Here is a 25,315-nt window from a genome sequence, read left to right as displayed (position 1 = left end):
CGCTTTAGGGTGGACCTCCGCTTTAAGGACTGGTAAGCTACAATGCATTACATTTTTTTTCTTGAGTTTATATACATTGTAACTTTTATGTTTTAGTACAGAAAATCTGTTCTAGGATGACTTTGGTCAGCTGATGTTTTACTTAGTTATGATACTTGTTACAAATGTAATAAGTTGTCAGAAATAGCAGATTAACCCTTGATTGAAAAAAGGATTGTAAAATGTGCATTCATTATAAAATTCCAAAACGTTCATTTACGCTATAAGTAATCAAATAAAAATCATTTCCATACATTTTTACATTGAAATAAGGTTTATTATTGGAAAACCTTGATTGTTATACCCAAAAATTCAAAATTTTGCTCGTCCTTGTTAATTTTTATATGCAACTTATCCACTAACAAGGACAATTACATTCATATAAAAAAATATTCTAAAACAAAAGAAAAACAAAAACAAAACCCAAAAATGCAGTCAAAGTCAAAATGCAAATAGGATAAAATGTAAAAGCCGCATCTGCATTGTTTAGTCTCATAAGGAGAGTTTTTTATCTGGGTGGACAGCTGACGTCATGCCGCCGTTCTCTGAAAATTTCCCTAATGGAGGACAAATTAAAATGTATATAAAGCGACACAAATGTCAGAAACGAAACATTGTTATGGAGGGTGCGGAGCGGCGAGATACAAAGCGCATTCATTTATTTATGTTTTAAATGCGTTTCAGCGCCTCAAGGACAAAATGCAAGGGTCAATTTTTTGCATTCTTTTTACACCGGAATAGTATTTAAGAACGAGACACTGCGAAGGTCCCTGAACATAATGGAAGCTTGCTACTCCTGTGGTTGTGTAGCGTTTTTATGTATATTATTATTATTATTATATTATTATTGCAACAGTTTGCACAGCACTTAACAAAATAAAGGCAGACATTAATTACAGTTATGTTACAGTTTGGTACAAGAGGAGTGAGTTGCATTGGAGTACAGATCTCACTGGTGACATGGATACTGGGGAGTGACGTGTGTATACTGGAGTACAGATCTCACTGGTGACATGTATACTGGGGAGTGAGGTATGTGTACTGGAGTACAGATCTCACTGGTGACATGTATACTGGGGAGTGAGGTGTGTGTACTGGAGTACAGGTCTCACTGGTGACATGTATACTGGGGAGTGACGTGTGTATACTGGAGTACAGATCTCACTGGTGACATGTATACTGGGGAGTGAGGTATGTGTACTGGAGTACAGATCTCACTGGTGACATGTATACTGGGGAGTGAGGTGTGTGTACTGGAGTACAGGTCTCACTGGTGACATGGATACTGGGGAGTGACGTGTGTATACTGGAGTACAGATCTCACTGGTGACATGTATACTGGGGAGTGAGGTGTGTGTACCAGAGTACAGATCTCACTGGTGACATGGATACTGGGGAGTGGGATGCGTGTACTGGAGTACAGATCTCACTGGTGACATGGATACTGGGGAGTGTGATGTGTGTGTACTGGAGTACGGATCTCACTGGTGACATGTATACTGGGGAGTGTGATGTGTGTACTGGAGTACAGATCTCACTGGTGACATGGATACTGGGGAGTGAGGTGTGTGTACTGGAGTACAGATCTCACTGGTGACATGGATACTGGGGAGTGTGATGTGTGTACTGGAGTACAGATCTCACTGGTGACATGGATACTGGGGAGTGAGGTATGTGTACTGGAGTACAGATCTCACTGGTGACATGGATACTGGGGAGTGAGGTGTGTGTACTGGAGTACAGATCTCTCTGGTGATATGGATACTGGGGAGTGAGGTATGTGTACTGGAGTACAGGTCGCACTGGTGACATGGATACTGGGGAGTGAGGTGTGTGTACTGGAGTACGGATCTCACTGGTGACATGGATACTGGGAAGTGAGGTGTGTGTACTGGAGTACAGATCTCACTGGTGACATGGATACTGGGGAGTGAGGTATGTGTACTGGAGTACAGGTCGCACTGGTGACATGGATACTGGGGAGTGAGGTATGTGTACTGGAGTACAGATCTCACTGGTGACATGGATACTGGGGAGTGAGGTGTGTGTACTGGAGTGCAGATCTCACTGGTGACATGGATACTGGGGAGTGAGGTATGTGTACTGGAGTACAGATCTCACTGGTGACATGGATACTGGGGAGTGAGGTGTGTGTACTGGAGTACAGATCTCACTGGTGACATGGATACTGGGGAGTGAGGTGTGTGTACTGGAGTACAGATCTCACTGGTGACATGGATACTGGGGAGTGAGGTGTGTGTACTGGAGTACAGATCTCACTGGTGACATGGATACTGGGGAGTGAGGTATGTGTACTGGAGTACAGATCTCACTGGTGACATGGATACTGGGGAGTGAGGTGTGTGTACTGGAGTGCAGATCTCACTGGTGACATGGATACTGGGGAGTGAGGTATGTGTACTGGAGTACAGGTCGCACTGGTGACATGGATACTGGGGAGTGAGGTGTGTGTACTGGAGTACGGATCTCACTGGTGACATGGATACTGGGAAGTGAGGTGTGTGTACTGGAGTACAGATCTCACTGGTGACATGGATACTGGGGAGTGAGGTATGTGTACTGGAGTACAGGTCGCACTGGTGACATGGATACTGGGGAGTGAGGTATGTGTACTGGAGTACAGATCTCACTGGTGACATGGATACTGGGGAGTGAGGTGTGTGTACTGGAGTGCAGATCTCACTGGTGACATGGATACTGGGGAGTGAGGTATGTGTACTGGAGTACAGATCTCACTGGTGACATGGATACTGGGGAGTGAGGTGTGTGTACTGGAGTACAGATCTCACTGGTGACATGGATACTGGGGAGTGAGGTGTGTGTACTGGAGTACAGATCTCACTGGTGACATGGATACTGGGGAGTGAGGTGTGTGTACTGGAGTACGGATCTCACTGGTGACATGTATACTGGGGAGTGAGGTGTGTGTACTGGAGTACGGATCTCACTGGTGATATGGATACTGGGGAGTGAGGTGTGTGTACTGGAGTACGGGTCTCACTGGTGACATGGATACTGGGGAGTGGGATGTGTGTACTGGAGTACAGGTCTCACTGGTGACATGGATACTGGGGAGTGGGATGTGTGTACTGGAGTACGGATCTCACTGGTGATATGGATACTGGGGAGTGAGGTGTGTGTACTGGAGTACAGATCTCACTGGTGACATGGATACTGGGGAGTGAGGTGTGTGTACTGGAGTACAGATCTCACTGGTGACATGAATACTGGGGAGTGGGATGTGTGTACTGGAGTACAGGTCTCACTGGTGACATGGATACTGGGGAGTGTGATGTGTGTACTGGAGTACAGATCTCACTGGTGACATGGATACTGGGGAGTGTGATGTGTATACTGGAGTACAGATCTCACTGGTGACATGGATACTGGGAAGCGAGGTGTGTGTACTGGAGTACATATCTCACTGGTGACATGGTTACTGGGAAGTGAGGTGTGTGTACTGGAGTACAGATCGCACTGGTGACATGAATACTGGGGAGTGGGATGTGTGTACTGGAGTACAGATCTCACTGGTGACATGGATACTGGGGAGTGGGATGTGTGTACTGGAGTACAGATCTCACTGGTGACATGGATACTGGGGAGTGGGATGTGTGTACTGGAGTACAGATCTCACTGGTGACATGGATACTGGGGAGTGGGATGCGTGTACTGGAGTACAGATCTCACTGGTGACATGGATACTGGGGAGTGGGATGTGTGTACTGGAGTACAGATCTCACTGGTGACATGGATACTGGGGAGTGTGATGCGTGTACTGGAGTATGAATCTCACTGGTGACATGTATACTGGGGAGTGAGGTGTGTGTACTGGAGTACGGATCTCACTGGTGACATGGATACTGGGGAGTGAGGTGTGTGTACTGGAGTACAGATCTCACTGGTGACATGGATACTGGGGAGTGGGATGTGTGTACTGGAGTACAGGTCTCACTGGTGACATGGATACTGGGGAGTGACGTGTGTATACTGGAGTACAGATCTCACTGGTGACATGGATACTGGGGAGTGGGATGTGTGTACTGGAGTACAGATCTTACTGGTGACATGGATACTGGGAAGTGAGGTGTGTGTACTGGAGTACAGATCTCACTGGTGACATGGATACTGGGGAGTGACGTGTGTATACTGGAGTACAGATCTCACTGGTGACATGGATACTGGGGAGTGGGATGTGTGTACTGGAGTACAGATCTTACTGGTGACATGGATACTGGGAAGTGAGGTGTGTGTACTGGAGTACAGATCTCACTGGTGACATGGATACTGGGGAGTGTGATGTGTGTACTGGAGTATGAATCTCACTGGTGACATGTATACTGGGGAGTGAGGTGTGTGTACTGGAGTACGGATCTCACTGGTGACATGGATACTGGGGAGTGAGGTGTGTGTACTGGAGTACAGATCTCACTGGTGACATGGATACTGGGGAGTGGGATGTGTGTACTGGAGTACAGGTCTCACTGGTGACATGGATACTGGGGAGTGAGGTGTGTGTACTGGAGTACAGATCTCACTGGTGACATGGATACTGGGAAGTGAGGTGTGTGTACTGGAGTACAGATCGCACTGGTGACATGAATACTGGGGAGTGGGATGTGTGTACTGGAGTACAGATCTCACTGGTGACATGGATACTGGGGAGTGGGATGCGTGTACTGGAGTACAGATCTCACTGGTGACATGGATACTGGGGAGTGGGATGCATGTACTGGAGTACAGATCTCACTGGTGACATGGATACTGGGGAGTGGGATGCGTGTACTGGAGTACAGATCTCACTGGTGACATGGATACTGGGGAGTGAGGTGTGTATACTGGAGTACAGAAACCACTGGTGAGATGGATACTGGGGAGTGAGGTGTGTGTACTGGAGTACAGATCTCACTGGTGACATGGATACTGGGGAGTGTGATGCGTGTACTGGAGTACAGATCTCACTGGTGACATGGATACTGGGGAGTGGGATGTGTGTACTGGAGTACAGATCTCACTGGTGACATGAATACTGGGGAGTGGGATGTGTGTACTGGAGTACAGATCTCACTGGTGACATGGTTACTGGGAAGTGAGGTGTGTGTACTGGAGTACAGATCGCACTGGTGACATGAATACTGGGGAGTGGGATGTGTGTACTGGAGTACAGATCTCACTGGTGACATGGATACTGGGGAGTGGGATGCGTGTACTGGAGTACAGATCTCACTGGTGACATGGATACTGGGGAGTGGGATGCGTGTACTGGAGTACAGATCTCACTGGTGACATGGATACTGGGGAGTGTGATGCGTGTACTGGAGTACAGAAATCACTGGTGAGATGGATACTGGGGAGTGAGGTGTGTGTACTGGAGTACAGATCTCACTGGTGACATGGATACTGGGGAGTGTGATGCGTGTACTGGAGTACAGATCTCACTGGTGACATGGATACTGGGGAGTGGGATGTGTGTACTGGAGTACAGATCTCACTGGTGACATGGATACTGGGGAGTGAGGTGTGTGTACTGGAGTACAGATCTCACTGGTGACATGGATACTGGGGAGTGAGGTGTGTGTACTGGAGTACAGATCTCACTGGTGACATGGATACTGGGGAGTGGGATGTGTGTACTGGAGTACGGATCTCACTGGTGACATGGATACTGGGGAGTGAGGTGTGTGTACTGGAGTACAGATCTCACTGGTGACATGGATACTGGGGAGTGAGGTGTGTGTACTGGAGTACAGATCTCACTGGTGACATGGATACTGGGGAGTGAGGTGTGTGTACTGGAGTACAGATCTCACTGGTGACATGGATACTGGGGAGTGGGATGTGTGTACTGGAGTACGGATCTCACTGGTGACATGGATACTGGGGAGTGAGGTGTGTGTACTGGAGTACAGATCTCACTGGTGACATGGATACTGGGGAGTGGGATGTGTGTACTGGAGTACAGATCTCACTGGTGACATGGATACTGGGGAGTGAGGTGTGTGTACTGGAGTACAGATCTCACTGGTGACATGGATACTGGGGAGTGTGATGTGTGTACTGGAGTACGGATCTCACTGGTGACATGGATACTGGGGAGTGAGGTGTGTGTACTGGAGTACAGATCTCACTGGTGACATGGATACTGGGGAGTGAGGTGTGTGTACTGGAGTACGGATTTCACTGGTGACATGGAAACTGGGGAGTGAGGTGTGTGTACTGGAGTACAGATCTCACTGGTGACATGGATACTGGGGAGTGGGATGTGTGTACTGGAGTACGGATTTCACTGGTGACATGTATACTGGGGAGTGGGATGTGTGTACTGGAGTACAGATCTCACTGGTGACATGGATACTGGGGAGTGAGGTGTGTGTACTGGAGTACAGATCTCACTGGTGACATGGATACTGGGGAGTGGGATGTGTGTACTGGAGTACGGATTTCACTGGTGACATGGATACTGGGGAGTGGGATGTGTGTACTGGAGTACAGATCTCACTGGTGACATGGATACTGGGGAGTGAGGTGTGTGTACTGGAGTACAGATCTCATTCCTGACAGGGATACTGGGGAGTGAGGTGTGTGTACTGGAGTACAGATCTCATTCCTGACAGGGATACTGGGGAGTGAGGTGTGTGTACTGGAGTACAGAGGTGACAGGGATACTGGGGAGTCCTCATGGAGACTTGGAAATTTCCTGATGGGCCGACTTTAAATTTAAGGCAATCAACAGAACATAAGCTGGTATCAGATTGGTGGTGATTTTTATCCATCTTGGAATTCTGCATTTCAGATAGAGTCTGTTGGAATGTGAGGATCGTTTTTCCTCCCCGTTTGTAGTAGAATGATTTATCACCATCTAAATATAAATCTCTTGTGGCCTCGCGGTGACAGATCAGAGCTCTTCATACTAATGATCCTCATGATTATAAATACACAATGTACACCGGAGAGAAGGAGCAGCCAGTGATGGGAATATTACATTCTAGCTCTCAGTCTGAGGATTCAATTATACCCACATACAATGTGTTCCATGTAGCGGAGTGGGTACCCAGAAGATGGGGCACCTGAAGCGTGGAAATAATTCAGGACAATTTTCGAAGATTCAGGTGTCGATGAGGCAGTGGTGTACCAACACTGGAGGACTGAATTGATTTCAGGTTGTGTTTCTTTTTAACTATCACAGAGGGGTGGATTTATATAGAATTTGCATAGGCATTCACCCAATGAAAGTTCAAGTACATTCATTCTGGGGCAAAAAACAAATGCAAATAGGCTATATCCTGCGACGTTCGAATGCAAATCACTGATTTCAAATGTGAAATATTGTATTTGGCCACTAGATGGAGCTGGGCATCACAGAAATCTTAGTGAGCTCCATCTAGTGGCCAAATACAGCATTTTTCCTTGTAAATCAATAATTTACATTAAAAAAAGCACAGGATTTAGACTATTTACATTTGTTTTTGTATTTATTTTTTTGTTTTTTTCCACAATTCACATAGAATTGCACTTTTACTGGTTGAATGGCTATGCCAATTTTTTTTTAAATTCGACTTTGCTGAGTGCACGTGATTTAAAATGGGAACTACTGTATTTGTCCACTAGATGGAGATAAGTGTCACAGGAATTTTCTATAATACTACTCTCCATCTAGTGGCCAAATGCAGTATTTTCCATTTTAAGTCGATAATTGACATTACAAAAACACAGAATGCAGCCTATTTATGTGAATGTAAATGTCATTGGGTGAATGGCTATGAATATTCTTTATAAATAAATAAATCAATCGCAGTGAGTGCAATATATATATATATATATATATATATATATATATATATATATATATATATATATATATATACATATATACATATATACATATATATATATATATATATACATACATATATATACATATATAAACATACATATATATATATATAAACATACATTTATATATATATATATATATATATATATATATATATATATACACACATATACATACATATATATATATATATATATATATATATATTTATATATATATATATATATATACACACATATATATAAATATTTATACACACATATATATAAATATTTATACACACATATTACCAAAAGTATTGGGACACCTGCCTTTACACGTACATGAACTTTAACGGCATCCCAGTCTTAGTCCGTAGGGTTCAATATTGTTTTTGTGTTAAAATGTATCTAAACCCAAGAACAAATGTCATACATTGCAGCTTGCCATTGGCTGCAATCGATTTATTGGTCTTATTTATCTGTGCCTGGTAAGAAATGTACATTATTTTTACTCTTGACCTATTTTTATTGGGAGTTCTACTTTAATGCTACTGATGACTGCATTATATCAGTTTAAGTCAGAGGCCGGCGTTCCCCTTTAACACACCGGCAGCATCTGCGGCTGAGCCTCCGATCAGCTCTGCATGACCGGAACAAGTTGCTTGGGAAAGTTACGAGAAACATCAACTTAAGGAAAAAAACAAAATAATATAAAAAATAATAAAACAAAAAAGCAGCTGCGAGCTCGACACGTAGCGGGCGGACAAAGGGAAAATAATTTGAGGATATAGGCAATGACAGAAATAGAAGAAGAAAAGAATAACCGGAGGAGATGAAAATTATTTTCTAGCACAGACAGGCGACCTGCTGGGTCCTCTGTAAGTTTGTCTACAGACATATCGACCTGTTGAGGAGTGTGACATCAGACGTCAGCCTCCTGCTCCCCGCCTGTGCGTCAGGTTTTTTGTTTGTGCCGAAAGTCGCAGAGGACACATAAATATAAGAGAAAACGTTAACGGAGAAGAAAATAAAAATCCAAAATTGTACCATGAAGAAGGAATGGAAACTGTAGTGTCACTTGCCTGGTCCTGATGAAGTCCAGTAGGACCAAATGAGTTGGGCAGGGGTGGATACATGTGCTGAATGTTTTATCTAGAGAGATTTTGTTTTATTGTTTTAGGTTCAAAATGTTATTTACACTATTCTGAAAAAAGGAATGGGAGGTGTTTTTTTTTTTTACCAATTTAATGGAAAGGGTAGTATCCCTTCCCTAGCTCCTGATGAAATCCACTAGTACAAAATGTGCCAGCTGGTGGTGGGTAGACGTGCTGTATATTTTAGCTATAGACATGTTGTTTTATTGTATTAATAAAGCTCAAAATGGTATTTACACTATTCTGAAGCAGGAATGAGAGTTTTTTCCCCCCCCAATTTAATGGAAGGGGTAGTATCCCTTCTCTATCCCCTGATGAAGTCTAGTAGTGCAAAATGCTTTGGCCGGTGGTGGATACATGCTCTGAATGTTTTATCTGGAGACATTTTATTTTATTGTTTTAATAAAGTTCAAAATGTAATTTAAACTATTCTGAAGCAGGAATGGGAGGGGTTTATTCCCAAATTAATATAAGGAGTAGTATCCCTTCCCTAGCACCAATAGTACAAAACGCGTTGGGTAGTGGTGGATACATGTGCTGAATGTTTTATTTAGGGACAGTTTATTTCATTGTTTTAATAAAGCTCAAAATGTTTTTACACTATTCGGAAGGAGGAATGGGAGGGTTTTCCCCCCAATTTAATGCAAGGGGTAGTATGCCTTCTCTAGCCCCTGGTGAAGCCCAGTAGTACAAAACGCTTTGGCCGGTGGTGGATACATGCTCTGAATGTTTTATCTGGAGACATTTTATTGTTTTAATAATGTTCAAAATGTTGTTTACACTATTATGAAGCAGGAATGGGAGGGGTTTATTCCCAATTTAATATAAGGAGTAGTATCCCTTCCCTAGCACCTGATGAAGTCCAACAGTACAAAACACGTTGGGTGGTGGTGGATACATGCGCTGAATGTTTTATTTAGGGACAGTTTATTTCATTGTTTTAATAAAGCTCAAAATGTTTTTACACTATTCGGAAGGAGGAATGGGAGGGTTTTCCCCCCAATTTAATGCAAGGGGTAGTATGCCTTCTCTAGCCCCTGGTGAAGCCCAGTAGTACAAAACGCTTTGGCCGGTGGTGGATACATGCTCTGAATGTTTTATCTAGAGACATTTTATTGTTTTAATGATGTTCAAAATTTTGTTTACACTATTATGAAGCAGGAATGGGAGGGGTTTACTCCCAATTTAATATAAGAAGTAGTATCCCTTCCCTAGCACCTGATGAAGTCCAACAGTACAAAACGCGTTGGGTGGTGGTGGATACATGCGCTGAATGTTTTATTTAGGGACAGTTTATTTCATTGTTTTAATAACGCTTAAAATGTTTTTTTTACACTATTCTGAAGGAGGAATGGGAGGAATTTATTTCCAATTTAATGGAAGGGGTAGCGTCCCTTCCCTAGACCCTGATGAAGTCCAGTAGTACAAAATGTGTCAGCTGGTGGTGGATACATGTGCTGTATGTTTTATCTGGGGCCATAATATTTTATTGTTTTAGCAAAAGCTCAAAACCTTACACACACTATCCTGAGCTTCTCGCCTTTCATCACACTGGGGTATTAATTCATTGTAGTCACAATGGTGGGGTAATCTACCACCCTTTTCAGAGGCAAAAAAAGTGATGCACAGTGGATCACCATTCAGAGGTGGCCGAGGGGTGGTTTTCTGATGTTGAAGAGGTGATACTTCGGAAAGCCGTTTTTCTTTTTGATTACGAGGCATTTTTTTTTAAATTGTAGAACCGAGCCGCAACTGTGTAACAGTTACAGAGTGGTCTTCATTGACTTCAATGGGTAACTTTGGCAAGCGAAATGGCCGGCCATACACAACATACCAAGTCGAAATTGCTGCACTGCGAAGCATCATGGCCACAGCACTGTGGACAGACCTGAGTGTCCTCCATTTAAATTTGTAGCTGGATGTTCAAGCCGTGGCAAAAATGCACATCTACTGCCTGTTTTTACCACCAGCATGAACAAGGCCTTAGGCCACATTTGGACTGCATCTTGGAGGGCTTCTTTCCACAATCATTGATCCAATTTGAGGCCATTCTACATTTTGGCTGCGTGATCTTCTACCCATTGGCTGCTTGATCTGGACCATTTGTGTCTTGCACCTGAAGTCCGATCATTCCGGGCTTTATTGAGCATGACATTTAGATCAAATGTGTGTGTCAGAGGATGCAGGAACATCAACTTGAACCTACTGCTATCTATGTGTAGCGCTGGCTCCTGACGAGCAGACGCTATTGTTTTTGAAAAGTTAAGTTGCCTGAAGCCACAGTTGGGTCTATTTCTCTAAATTTCTGGTTTCGGTACCAGTCCAGCTGGGTTGCACTGGGTTCTGCTCGACGCTGTCACCGCTGGCAAGAGTAGAAATGCAGTCTAGCTGGGTGCATTGAATGCCACTTATCTCTCGGAACCAGCCCAGTGGGAGTGTTTTCCTGCTGTGCATTCTGGGGGGTGGTATTTAAGGTACCGATGCCACGTTGGCGGGGGGGGGGGAGATTATTCTGTCTGTGTTTGGTTCTGGTGGTCCTCCTGACCCAGCCCCATGGCCCTCCTGGCCTGGGGTGCCGGAACCATGCATCCTGAGTCTCGGGGCCGGCTGGCCCGAGGCGACGCAACTGCAGGGACAGGCCCAAGCAAATTTTTAGGGCCTACTGATCCAAGGGTGGTTCGGTGCCGTCTCATTTGAAGGGAGAGGCCCAGCAACTGAAGAACCCCAGGGGAGGACTCTTTCAGGAGAAGACCGTGTGCAAGGCTGGTTTCTCTGAAGGAGCCTGGAGGCTTAGTTGAAGGACGCAATCTGGGTCAACACTCATACGGTATCGCCGGATCGGCTGAGAGAACCTGGTACCGTATGTCAGTTCTTTAAATTTATCCACATCCCTCAGTAACCCTCAAGTGTTTCTCACAAGTCTGTGGCAGAGACTTTGTCGAGCGCCCCACCGGCTGCTAAGCCTAGTGAGAGAGGTCTATTCGGGGGTTGTTAAATCCAGTTGTTATTCTCTGGATTTTCTCTCAAGACTTCCATTTTGGAATCTAAGTGCCTGAACTCCCTCCTCACCCTCTACCCTTTATTGAGAGACTTTGTTCTGTTCTAAATAAATAACCCAAAAGGGGATTCAGTGTCAGTTTCCACATTCTTTGGGCCATTTACCACGGGAACCCCAAGACGGAGAAGCAAACCAAGTGAGGTAACGGTAAGCCCAAATAAAACCAGCAGCTCCTTCGGGGGTCAGTGCTACACGTGGATGAAGACTGGAACACTGTGGTATATGCCAGAGCTATATAAATGTGTAATACTATTAATGTGTGACTGTGGGGTGGGGCATTCGAGTGTAAGCTCCTCTGATGCGGCTGTGACTGGCTCAGTGGCATATATAAATGTCCGCAGGGGAAATGCAGATCACGCTTAGGTGGATCATCTCCTACACTTACGAGCTGAAATAATTTAGGTGACAATAAGTGACATTAGTACTATCAGGTGAAAATACGATTTCGGAAGCACCTCGGGATGAGTTTGGCAGGCGGGGGATTTGTCTCCTCGGGATGCCGTCGCCGCGATCGCTCATCTTGTCATGATATGTGACATGGCTCAGGCAGAGCTCATTATGGGATCTAATGTAAACCGCGCTCGGCGTTCCCATTAGTGTAGTTATAGAGAGGATTATAACATTTTCTGTCACCTTTAGTTCAGGCAAGACACTCAGTATATAAATATCATTTTATTAACACTCAGATAATATGGAGCAAAACTATAACAGGATACCACATCATCCGCCGAGCTCCCCCCCTGAGATGGGAGGTGGGGGAGGGGGGGGGGGGGGTCTGCGCTTTTTCATCGTCAAGGATTTACACCAAACACTCGTCCTTTCCACCCCAATATCTCACTCCCGAGAGATGGAGATTGGCCATTGATAATAAATGTTCTCAGCTTCATGCAACTACTCACCTTCTCCAAAGGTATAAAATTCAAACCACTACAAAAACACATTTTGTAGAGAATGCCAAGGCTGAAATTGTGGACAATACTGAAAAAATGCTAGTTGCCTGATTGTCATTTCAATCCTCCGGCTTCAATAATTTGAGTCACTGTCCCAGAGGAAGCTGCAGAAAAGGATTTCTCTGTTTCCCGGTCTACACGAACCATCTTGGTCGGAAAGAATCAAAGCTGATCAGCATGGCAACCAGACAACTAGCTTACTCCGAAGGAGGTCAGATATGGTAGCACCCATTTTCCTTCATGACAGGGCTACTTTACATTATATATATCCATATGTAGCAGCGGGGCTCCTGAAGAGCACGCGCTATGTGTTTTCAAAATTTAACTTTACCCAAACTACAGTTTGGTTTGGGTCTATTTGTCTAAATTTTGTTCAAAATGTTATTTACACTATTATGAAGCAGGAATGGGAGGGATTTATTCCCAATTTAATATAAGGAGTAGTATCCCTTCCCTAGCACCTGATGAAGTCCAACAGTACAAAATGCGTTGGGTGGTGGTGGTTACATGCGCTGAATGTTTTATTTAGGGACAGTTTATTTCATTGTTTTAATAAAGCTCAAAATGTTTTTTTTTTACACTATTCTGAAAGAGGAATGGGAGGAATTTATTTCCAATTTAATGGAAGGGGTAGCGTCCCTTCCCTAGACCCTGATGACGTCCAGTAGTACAAAACGTGTCAGCTGGTGGTGGATACATGTGCTGTATGTTTTATCTGGGGCCATAATATTTTATTGTTTTAGCAAAAGCTCAAAACCTTGCACACACTATTCTAAATTTGACTTCTGTGTCAGCCTGACTGGACTGTGAGATGTTCAGCCTGGCCGCAGGGGGCGCTGTCTCTGGTGGCAGGCGTGGAACTATGGTCTGGTCAGGCACTTAAGTTACTCTCTTTCGGAGTCAGGTCAGTGGGAGTGGCGCTCTCGCTGTGCCCTCTGGCAGAGGGTATTTAAGATGCGGACGTCACGTGGTTCGGGGTTCCGGTCCAGTATGCTGTGCTGATTACATGGTCCTGAATCTCCTGACCAGCCCCCAGGAAGGCTATGATCTGGGGTGCGGTTCCACCCTATTTTAATGCCTCGGGGCTGGCTGGCCCAAGGCATGGAAATGAAGGAAGGATTCTGAGGTGGATGGGTGCCGTCTCCGGTCCAGGAGAGACCCATTGGACTTCGAGCATTCCAGGGGAGGACTCTTTAGAAGATGACCACGAGTGAGGTTTGGTTTTCTTAACAAGAGCCTGGAAGGGCTGAAGTAACCAAGAGAATCCGGTCTTGTGGCTGAAAGATCCAGGTATCCTATAAATGTTCTACAGCTTAGTTTCCTACGTGTTCTGCAACAACGTCTGTGACTAAGACTTTGTTGCTGAATAAGCACCTTGTTGGCTGCTAGGCCTTGTGAGAGAGGGACTGTCCAACCTGAGTGATCATCCAGCTGTGAATGGCTATTCTCTGGATGCAGTCAAAGTAAGCAAGTTCTTTAACGTTTAGAGACTTTGACATTGAGAGCACCTGAATTCCTTCCCAACCCTCTGATCCCAAGTTAAAAGACTGTTCAATGGTTGAAGTTTGCAAATAAAATCCATTCAAGTGGATCTATTGTCAGTCTCAAGTTACTGGGCCATCTACCACAGGACATCCCCTAGACATGCAACAAGAAGAAGCGGAAGTCAACGGTAAGCCCAAAAATAACCAGCAGCTCCTTCGGGGGTTAGTGCTATACATATATCAGACTTATAGAGGGGCAGAGAACATTGGGTCCAGAGGAGGAACCATTGTGGAAGATAGAGGGGCAGAGAGATGTGGGTATGAAATTGAGATTATGGTGGATAGATTTGGGTTTAGAGAAGGGACCATTGCGTGCAATGGAGGGTCAGAAGCATTTGTAATCAGAACTGGGACTATGGTGGATGGTGAAAGGACAGATAGACTTTGGTACAGATAAGGAGCCATTGTGGATGATTGAGGGGAAGAGAGATCTGGGTACAGAGGGGAAACTATTGTGGAAAATACAGGGGCAGAGAGATTTGGGTTCAAAGGAGGAACCGTTGTGGAAGATAGAGGAGAAGAAAGATTTTAGTCCAGAGGAAGAACCATTCTGGAAGAGAGAGGGGAAGAGGGATTTTAGTCCAAAGGAGGAACCCTTGTGGAAGATAGAGGGACAAGGAGATCTGGGTACAGAGAAGGAACCATTGTGGCAGACAGAGGGGCAGAGAGATTTGGGTACAGAGGAGGAACCATTGTGGCAGATAGAGGGACAAGGAGATCTGGGTAAAGAGGAACCTTTGTGGAAGATAGAGGGACAAGGAGATTTGGGTACAGAAGAGGGACAATGATGGCAGATAGAGGGGAAGAGGGATTTGGGTATAGAGGAGGAACCATTGCGGCAGATAGAGGGACAAGGACATATGGGTACAGAGGAGGAACCATTGGAGAAGATAGAGGGACAAGGAGATCTGGGTACATAGGAGGAACCATTGTGGAACATAGAGGGACAGAGAGATTTGGGTCCAGAGGTGGAACCATTGTGGAAGATAGAGGGACAAGTAGATTTGGATACAGAATAGAGACTGTGGCAGACTCACCCTGGACAGGGGCTTTTGGAGGGGACTGAATGATAGACTCTTACCTACCGACTATGGGCCCTGGCATTTGAGTGAGCTACAAGCATTTAGGAAGATATTCTGTTATGTAATGCAAAAGGACCTTATTAAGGAGGCCATGATGGTCTCTGCCAGCTTGGGGCTCAGTGGACAGGTGTCAGTGAAAGGAATGCTGATTAATGAGATCTGGAAAGCCTGGGTCTTTCACCCAATAGTTTATTGTGCTCATTAACACACCTTTGTCTCCTAGCAAACGATTGAGGGATGTGTTTATACTTATGTGTATTGTAAGTTGTAAGTGAGGAGATGGCAAGTCTACCCTGAAAGGTCATATCTCTGAGTCACCAAGTCTGGGTAAATGATTAGATAACTAGCTCATATAGTTAGTCAGGTTGAAAAAAGACACAAGTCCATCCAGTTCAACCTTAAAAACAAATAAATAAAATAAAAAACAATCGTACAATCCAATATACCCAATTTTATGCCCACGATTTATCCAGAGGAAGGCAAAAAAAAAAACCAGCAGAGCATGCTCATTTATGTTTCTGGTTACAGGTGTATTACATAGTTAGTAAGGTTGAATAAAGACACCAGTCCATCCAGTTCAACCTGAGTGAGTGTCTACAATTGTCCCTATCCCTGTACATCGCACACTCACATCGGTCCCTACCCTCAAGGAGCCCGCAATCCAAGGTCCCAATTCATATACTAGGGCAAATTTTGGACAGAAGCCAATTAACCTACCTGCATGTCTTTGGAGTGTGGGAGGAAACCCACGCAGGCAGAGGGAGAACATGCAAACTCCAGGCAGGTAGAGTCGTGGTTGGGATTCGAACCAGCGACCCTTCTTACTGCTAGGCAAGAGCGCCTAGCAGTAAGAAGGGTCGCTGGTTCGAATCCCAACCACTGTGCCGCCTACACCACCGTGTATTGTTAAAGTAATATGAGCAGGAGGGGGGAACCTCCTTTTCAACTGTATATAAGACTGTATTCCTGTTCTAATAAACAGTCCATGGTCAGTAACCAAACAAGTATTGTCTTGTTGTGTTTTCTATTGTCAGCAGTTGGAATATCTGATATCTATATTCAGAATGGAAGGAAGCGGTATATGACGAAAGCACTCAAGCGGAGTGTGAAACGTTTCGCTACATTGGTGGCAGCAGTGGGATACATGCCACCGGAGGGCTCTGTAGCTCTCGTCCAACCTCATCTCCACCTGGACCAGCCTGGGTAACTCAGCTTTCCATTCCTTACGCGGTTGTTCCCCCAAAAACATAATTCGCACTTCGTACTGCGACCAGTACCTTTCCTGGAAGGAGGAGAGAATTTTTCCCAGGTGTCGCTGCTCATGGGCTATCGCTTCCTTCCAGAGTTCCCAGCGGATAGAATCCTACCATCCTAGCAGGATCTGCTCTAATACTGGTCCTCTGTGCTGTATCTGCCGTAAGACCTCCGTGTCCATAGCTGCAGGGGCAGGTGAGCCGGCTGCCCCATTTCCTGTACCCTCATCCCACTGCTGCCACCAATGTAACAAAATGTAGCACACTCAGCTTGAGTGTGCTATATAGATATCAGATATTCAGACTGGGAGGAATCGGTATATGACGAAAGCACTCAAGCAGAGTGTGGGACGTTTTGCTACATTGGTGGCAAGCAGTGGGATGCATCCTGCAGTCTGGAACATCCAAACCTCCACCTGGATCCAAGGTCCGGATAGCAGGAGAGGAGAGGTACAGATACCAGCCGCCATGGAAGAGGAATTCGGAAGGAGGTTGCGAGAGATGCAGATACAGCACAGGGGACCAGTATTAGAGCAGGTCCTGCTGGGATGGTACGATTCTATCTGCTGCGAACTCTGGAAGGAAACGTTAGCCCATTAGCATCACCAGGGAAAAGGTCTCCCCTCCATCCAGGAAAGGTACTGGTCGCAGCATGGATTGCGGGTGCTGTTTTTGGGAGAAAAAAATGCACAAGGAGCTGACAGCTGAGTTAAGCAGGCTGGTCTGGGCAGAGATGCCGTTAGATGAAAGCTACAGAGCCTGTATCCCAAGCATGCCCTTGGATAGTGGATGACAGCTCAACAGAAGGCTTTGGCTACGGCGGCCTGGGACTGTTGTATGTGAAGCTGACAGGGGACTCTAACTTAGGAAGTGATTTGGAGTGGCGGTTGGACGAAATCATGGATTTCAGAGAAGCTTTACTAAACGTCTCAAAAGTGCACTGGGCACTGGAAGATATGGAGTTTCTGACCATTCTGGAATGGGAGCTGGAGATCGCCTACAGACAGCTGCTAGACTCTGCTCAGTGCCAGGGCTGGGCTCCCTCTGCTTGGGACTATCAGGAAATACCAGCACACAGCTCTGAAATCCTGGCTGAAGAGTTGGCAAGGTGATATAGTGCTTTGCCAACCTGCCATCGCAGCTATGGACGTGGAGGTCTTATGATGGAGAAAGCAAGTGCTGACTGACCTTAACAAACCTGTTTCTGCACAAGATGAGGATGGATGGAGGAATGTGCCTGTCCAGCAGCATGCCAGAGAATCAGCAGTGGAATATCTAGAGATTGTCATCCTCAAAGCTGAAGTGCTGACAACAGGGCGGAGCTCTGCTAACCTCTGCCCAGCACCGATAGCATCTTATGGGTTCCACAGACAGAAGATGGGGAACCTCTATCCCCAGGCACCAGTTGCAGAGACAGGGGATTTGATAGACTTTTCTACTGAGGAAGAACAACATGATGAGCCTCCAGCAGAAGAGCTGGTATCGGGGGGCCAAACTTCTCGGAGCTCTGCCTAGCACCTACAGTGTCTCTACAGCTTCAGGAAGCTGGGGCGATCGGCCCCTTTGCCCAGCAGCAGACCGAGCCCCGGAATGTTAAAAACCACCCACCTGAAGCGCTGGCAGCCGGACAGAGAGTCAATGACCTTTGCCCCACACCTACTGAGGTCAACTATTCCTTGCAGCCAAGAATGGAGATCATGTGGACTGGCTATGTGAGTTCACTCTGCCTGACTAAGGAATGTCCAGACCAGGTGGAGGTCTGGGACCTTGTTAGGTGACCTTTGATGGGGGAGAAATATGACAGGGGCTTTTGGAGGGAAATGAATGCTACACTCCTGCCTACCAACCATGGGCCCTGGCATTTGAGGGAACTACAAGCATTTAGGAAGATATTTTGTTATGTAATGCAAAATTGCATCATTAAGGAGGCCATGATGGTCTCTGTCAGCTTGGGACTCAGTGGACAAGTGTCAGTGAAAGGAATGCTGATTAATGAGATCTGGAAGGCCCGGGTCTTTCACACAATAGTTTATTGTGTTCAATAACACACCTTTGTCTCCTAGCAAACGATCAAGGGATGTGTTTTTACTTATGTGTATTGTAAGTTGTAAGCGAGGCGAAGGCAAGTCTACCCTGAAAGGTCATATCTCTGAGTCACCAAGTCTGTGTAAATGATTAGATAACTAGCTCATGTTCATTTATGTTTCTGGTTACAGGTGTATTGTTAGAGTAATATGAGCAGGAGGGGGGAACCTCCTCTTCAACTGTATATATAAGACTATTCTTGTTCTAATAAACAGTCCACGTTCAGCAACCAAACAAATATTGTCTTCTTGTGTTTGCTGTTGTCTGCGGTTGGAATATCTCATATCAATATTCAGACTGGGAGGAAGTGGTATATGACAAAAGCACTCAAGCAGAGTGTGGGACATTTCATTACAGAGACAATGGTGGATGATAGAGGGACAGAGGCATTTGGGTCCAGAAAAGGGACAATAGTGGATGGCGGGGGGGCAGAGAGATTTGGGTACAGAAGAGGGACATTGGTGGATGATAGAAGGACAGAGCGATTTTGGTTTAGAGAAGGGACCATTGTGGACAATGGAGGGACAGAAATATTTGGGTCCAGAGAAGAGACCACTGTGTGCCATAGAGGGAAAAATATTTTGGTACAGAAGAGGGACAAAGGTGGATGGTAGAGGGACAAAGAGATTTGGGTACAGAGAAGAGACCATTGTGGACAATGGAGGGACAGAAAGATTTGGGTCCAGAGAAGAGACCACTTTGGGCAATAGAGGGACAAAGATTTTGGTACAGAAGAGGGACAAAGGTTGATGGTAGAGGGACAAAGAGATTTGGGTACAGAGAAGAGACCATTGTGGACAATGGAGGGAAACGGTGATGTGGGTTCAGAAGAAGGACAATGGTGGATGGTGGAGGGACAGTGATTTGAGTACAGAGGATGAACCATCATGGATGAGAGGGATCAGAGTTCAGAAGAAGGTCAATGGTTCCTCCTCTGTAACCAAACCTCTCTCTCTGGGGACCATTGTGGACAATAGAGGGATAGGGGGGTTTGGGTATGGGGACCACTGTGGAAAATATAGAGACAGATGGATTTAAGTCTATAGGAGAGACAATGGTGACCAATAGAGCAACAGAGGGAATTGGGTCCAGATGAGTAACTACTGTGGATAATAGAGGGACAGAAGGATTTGAGTTCCAAGGAGGGATAATGGTGGATGACAGAGGGACAGAGAGTATTCAGCTACAGATGAGGAAACATTGTGAATAACTGAGGGGCAGAGGGATTTCAGTTTAGAAGACAGACAATGGTGGATGATAGAGGGACTGATATATTGATACATTGTGGATGATAAGAGGAACCAAAGAGATTTTGGTACAGAGAAGCGACACCAGTGAAAGATGGATATGGACAGAGGAGTTTGGGTCCAGATGAGGAACTATTGTGGATTATACAGGAACAGAGAGATTTGGGCCAAGAGGAGGAATCATTGTGGATGATAGAAGAACAAAGAGATGAGTGTACAGTGGAGGAACAATGGTGGAGGATAGAGGGACAGAGTGATTTGGGTATCCAAGGAGGAACAATGGTGGAGGATAGAGGGACAGAGTGATTTGGGTATCCAAGGAGGAGCAATGGTGGATGATAGAGGAGCAGAGCGCTTTGACTATCTAAGGGGGAGCAATGGTGGACTATAGAAGAACATAGGAGGTTGGGTATAAAAGCGATCATTGTGGACGATGGAGGGAGTGAGGTACTTTGGCCTAGAGAAGGGACAATGGTGGACTATATAGACAAACAGTGGGATCTGGGTATGGGGGCCATTATGGACAATAGAGGGACAGAGAGATTTGGGTCTAGAGGAGGGAAAATGGTAGACGATCGAGGGACAGAGGGATCTGGATTCAGAGGCAAAGTTAAAAAATTATAGTAAGAGGTTTGTACCTGAGTTTTCCTTCTTGAGGCAGCTCATGGTAGGGGTCATCGCACACCAGCCGTCCTTCCGAGTCCAGCAGATAAATGAAGGCATTGTCCTGAAACCAGAACACAGGAGACACTGAGTAAAAAAAAGACATTGCTACACTTGTACGTATGATGGACAATATCTGATGTTCTCATGGTATAAGGCAGTGATGGTGGACCTTGGCAGATGTTTTGGAACTACATTTCCCATGATGCTCACGCACTCTGCAGTGTGGTGGAGCTTCATGGGAAATGTAGTTCCAAAACATCTGGGGTGCCAAGGTTTGCCATCACTGTTATAAGGTATATTAACAGTTGGGAAATTATTATTTTTACCCCATTTATATTGTCACTCCCTGATTAAGCTTTTTTAAAGTTCCGTAGAATGACTGTGATGGGGATGTTAAAGTGTAAGCTCCTTGGGTACATGTACTGGCCATCGGGACTACCGGGAGTTTCCCGGTGGGCCGATGGCTCAGTGGGCCGGTTTCAGTGACAGAAATGCCTTATTTTTTTTTTTTGTGCAGCGGTTTCCCGTGGCCCCTCATCTTCCTCTGGCAGCCACGTAGCTGACACAGGCACAAATTGGGTCTGTCAAGTAAGATTTCCAAACTGGTTGCTAGCCACCTGCCGCCTAGCGTGTAGCAACCAGTGACGTCAGGCACACAGACACAGAAGGAGGCTGAGACGGCCCCAGCATTCACAGCCGAGCAGGATTTAAGTTTCTCCTCCTCCGCGCCAAGTGCTTAGCTTCACCCACCTCCTCCTCTGCTCCGGGGACATGCTCTTGGAGAGGAAGTGCTGTGTGCAGGGCTGGACTTACCATTGGGCTTGACTGGGCTCAAGCCCATGGGCCCCACCCAATAGGGGGCCCCACGGGCCCTGCCAAGATACATAGCCAAGTGTACTCGGCTCAACTCCGCTCACAGTCACGCCCAGTCCCGCCCTATGATGGACATAACACAGGGACTGGGCGTGACTGTGAGCAGAGTATACTCGGCTACTCTTGGCTCCGCTCGGGACTGCAAGAGGACCCGAGAGCCGCCAAGATACACAGGACTCTGCATCTCGGCGGCGCCATTTTTAAACTTCAAGACTGCAGTGACAAGGCTGCAAATGACACTGGACAAGGCCGCAGATGGATGGGCAAGGCTGCGGATGAACACTGATATTGATGGGAATTTAAATGTACGTTTTTTCCTTAAACTTCTCTTCTAAAAGTTTCTTTCCTTAAAATTCCCTCCCAAACTTGGGGTGCGTGTTATACGCCGATAAATGCGGTAATGTACATGAGGTAGGGCCCGAAAGTGGATCAAGCCCAGGGGCCCCCACCACCCTAAGTCCTGCCCTGGCTGTGTGTGATCCTCTTCTTCTGCTGCCCGTGCCCAACTTTTCTGCACTGCCTGAGTGTTGTCTGAGGGACATCAGAGGGAGAGCAAACCTTCCTATGCCTGCTGTGTCCCCACTGCTCGTTTCTCTGCTAGCTGTTATTGTACGGGATCTGCAGGCAGCTGTCACTATGTCAGTGAGGTGACATCAGGCATACCCATTCTAGCTTCCGAACTACAGCACCAATGGGGAAACAAGCAGAAAGCAGCAGGAAATATAAGCGAGCCTGAGGGGACATCAGCAACACCAGATGAACATCAATGTACAAGGTAATGGATCAGTGAAAAGTGAGGATCAGTTTTAGTGGTAATCTCTGTAACAGTAAACAAAACTAGTTCTGAATAAGGGCCGGTTCACACTGCGAGCGATGCGAGGCGACACCGACTTGCCTCGCCGCGACCTGCCGCGACCTCAGCGGCGATTTGCAAATGACTTCTGTATAGAAGTCAATGCAAGTCGCCCCGAGGTCGCCCAGAAGTAGTACAGGAACCTTTTTTCTGAGTCGGAGCGACTCGAGTCGCTCCTCTCAGAACGGTTCCATTGTACAGAACGGGGGCGACTTGTCAGATTGCGGCGAGGCAAGTCGTGTCGCCTCGCATCGCCCGCAGTGTGAACCGGCCCTAAAAGCTGGGAACCCATAGGGGTTAACTTAGTAACAGTGCAGTCACCCTCCATAGTGACTGAAGGGGTTCGTTTGTACCTCTGACTTAAGATAAAAGTCAGTGGCAGCTTCTCTCTCCCCTTATCTTATTTTGCTGTATTGAGGTATTCACTATGATGCGTTTGAAATGTGGAGAGATAACATTATTTTATCACTAAAGTAGAGCAACAGTATTTTATGTCATTGATAAGAAACACCGGACTCTAGTGAAGTCACAAACGGCATTGCCTGGGTATCTATGGATGTGCTATATGTTTAAACCATGTATTTCTCCAATTAGGGCCGGTTCACACTGCTGCAATGCAGGAACTCTGCAAATCCACTGCAGGTTCCCGCATCGCATGTTTCCAGGCGGTAATTCACACTGCCCTATGCCCACTGCTGGGAGTGTCAATTAAAGTGGTTGTAAACCCTTACAAACCACTTTGACCTACAGGTAAGCCTAGATTAAGGCTTACCTGTAGGTCCAAGAAATATCTCCTAAACCTATATGGTTTAGGAGATATTTGCCCGAAAACGGGCACCGCTGTCTACGGCGCATGCGCCGTAGACAGTGGCGCGCAGGCGCACTGAGCGCGGCATTTCCAAGAATGGAGCTGCCGCGCGTGTCGACTCCCGTGCGCATGCGCGGGAGTGACGTCATCGCGGCTTCGCCGAATGACAGCGGCGGAGCTGCGAGACCCCACCAACAAGATGGATGCAGCGGACTACAAGGGACAGCGGCGACTTCGCTGGCTCCTGTGTCAGGTAAGTGACACATAATGGACTACTATGCGATGCGATGCATAGTAGTCCATTATGCTTTGCCTTTGCAGGGAATGAAAGAGGAAGTAAACCCATCAGGGTTTACTTCCTCTTTAAAGTTAATAACACCCCCAAATCAGTTTGCAAATCACAGTGCGATCTACAAACTCAGACAAGAATTGGATCGCATGCGTGCTTTCTGCTGCGGACAAAAAAGGGTCCTGTGCGAGTTTGATGCAAATTCAGCCATACAATCTTTTAGGCTGAAATCGCATCGCACAGAGATTGCATGTGATTTTCACTGCAGTGAGGTGCAAATCACATCCACTCTCTGACATTGCAGCAGTATGAACCGGCCCTTACTCCATGCTGTCATGTTAGGTTGCAGTAAATTGATATAAGATCAGGAATAAAGTATCTGCTTTCTACTGACAAGCCTATTAGGATGCACTAATTTTCTTTTCCTTCCTTTGTGTACCATGTACATTATATGGATGGATTGCTGCTAAACTGAATCTTAGTGGATGAAGAAGTATATTTCTGTGGAGATTTTCAGGGAGACGTCTATTCGTGATATTTAATATATCATTATTTAAGGTATAGGCATTGAGATTTATAGCAGTTGAATGAGGTCCACACATTATAGGGAATGCAGTTTGACAATGCTGCCAATTTGTAATGGTGAAGGCTTTATTCATTTAGCTTAGATCTTGAATGGCTTGCTATAGTTACAGTTTAGCCACATTTTTATCCGTGGTTTTTTTCTTTTCCACATTCCTACAGTATATACACTATATTTTCCAGTATGTCACTGGACTTCAAGTAGTTATAACATGAAAAATGATCATCCCCCCCCCCCCCCCCAGTTTTGACTATGGTATCCTCGGTGCCCCCCATATATATTGTTCCTACAGTCACCACTGTGTACTCCCTATAATAGAAATAAAGCTAATGGACAATGAAGGGGGGGGCTTGGATGGTCATCAGGATTGGCCCTGTCCGGCCAGCATGAGAGAGACCTGTCATCTGCACTGTCCATCACCTCCCTTCAGAGCCGGTTCACACAGGGGCGACCCATCAGGCGACTTAGCTGCCTGACAAGTCGCGTCCCGCTCTGTGCAATTGAACCGTTCTAATCGGAGCGACTCAAGTCGCTCCGACTTAGAAAAAGGTTCCTGTACGACTTTTGGGGCGACTTGCATTGACTTCTATACAGAAGTCATTTTGCAAGCCGCCGCTAAAGTCGGATCCCGGTCGCCTGAGGCAGTCGCGCTGCAAGTCGCGCTGCCTCAGTGTGAACGGGCTCTCATAGTGCGCAACCTGGCTCAGCCTCAGCACCGCTGCATTGCTGAAAGGCAGCCAATGGCTATGCAGCAATGCCAGTTTCTAAAATTCCACCCAATGAGGATGTAGCAATATTCATGCATGATGTTAGCCCTCCCACTTCACTTGTTCACTTGTTTTTGTGCGTGTTTTCAAAACTAAAGTGGGCCGGTCAGGATGAAGTCCAGGGCCAAATTTTTGTCCCAGTTCAGCCCTGGTACTGAGGTAACTGGCTCAGTGTTCTCTGTACAGCACTGTGGTATATGTCACAGCTATATAAATGTATAATAATAA

At 45.9% G+C, this 25,315-nt stretch overlaps 1 protein-coding gene across 3 annotated transcripts in view; it reads right to left on the bottom strand.

Annotated features, from left to right (window-relative positions):
* The window catches only part of PDE2A (phosphodiesterase 2A), a 910,752-nt gene that overhangs the window by 292,502 nt on the left and 592,935 nt on the right, over positions 1–25,315 (bottom strand). For all 3 annotated transcript variants that reach the window (XM_077451150.1, XM_077451151.1, XM_077451152.1), the window contains one exon: positions 20,887–20,975. In XM_077451150.1, the coding sequence (XP_077307276.1) occupies positions 20,887–20,975 (89 nt within the window). The remainder of the gene's footprint in view (positions 1–20,886; positions 20,976–25,315) is intronic.

The sequence above is a fragment of the Lithobates pipiens genome, unplaced genomic scaffold, assembly GCF_037356315.1.
Source record: "Lithobates pipiens isolate NorthernLeopardFrog02 unplaced genomic scaffold, aLitPip1_a1.2 Scaffold_23, whole genome shotgun sequence".
Taxonomy (NCBI): domain Eukaryota; kingdom Metazoa; phylum Chordata; class Amphibia; order Anura; family Ranidae; genus Lithobates; species Lithobates pipiens.
The sequence above is the reverse complement of the archived record's forward strand: the minus strand, read 5'-3'. Positions and strand labels throughout refer to the sequence as shown.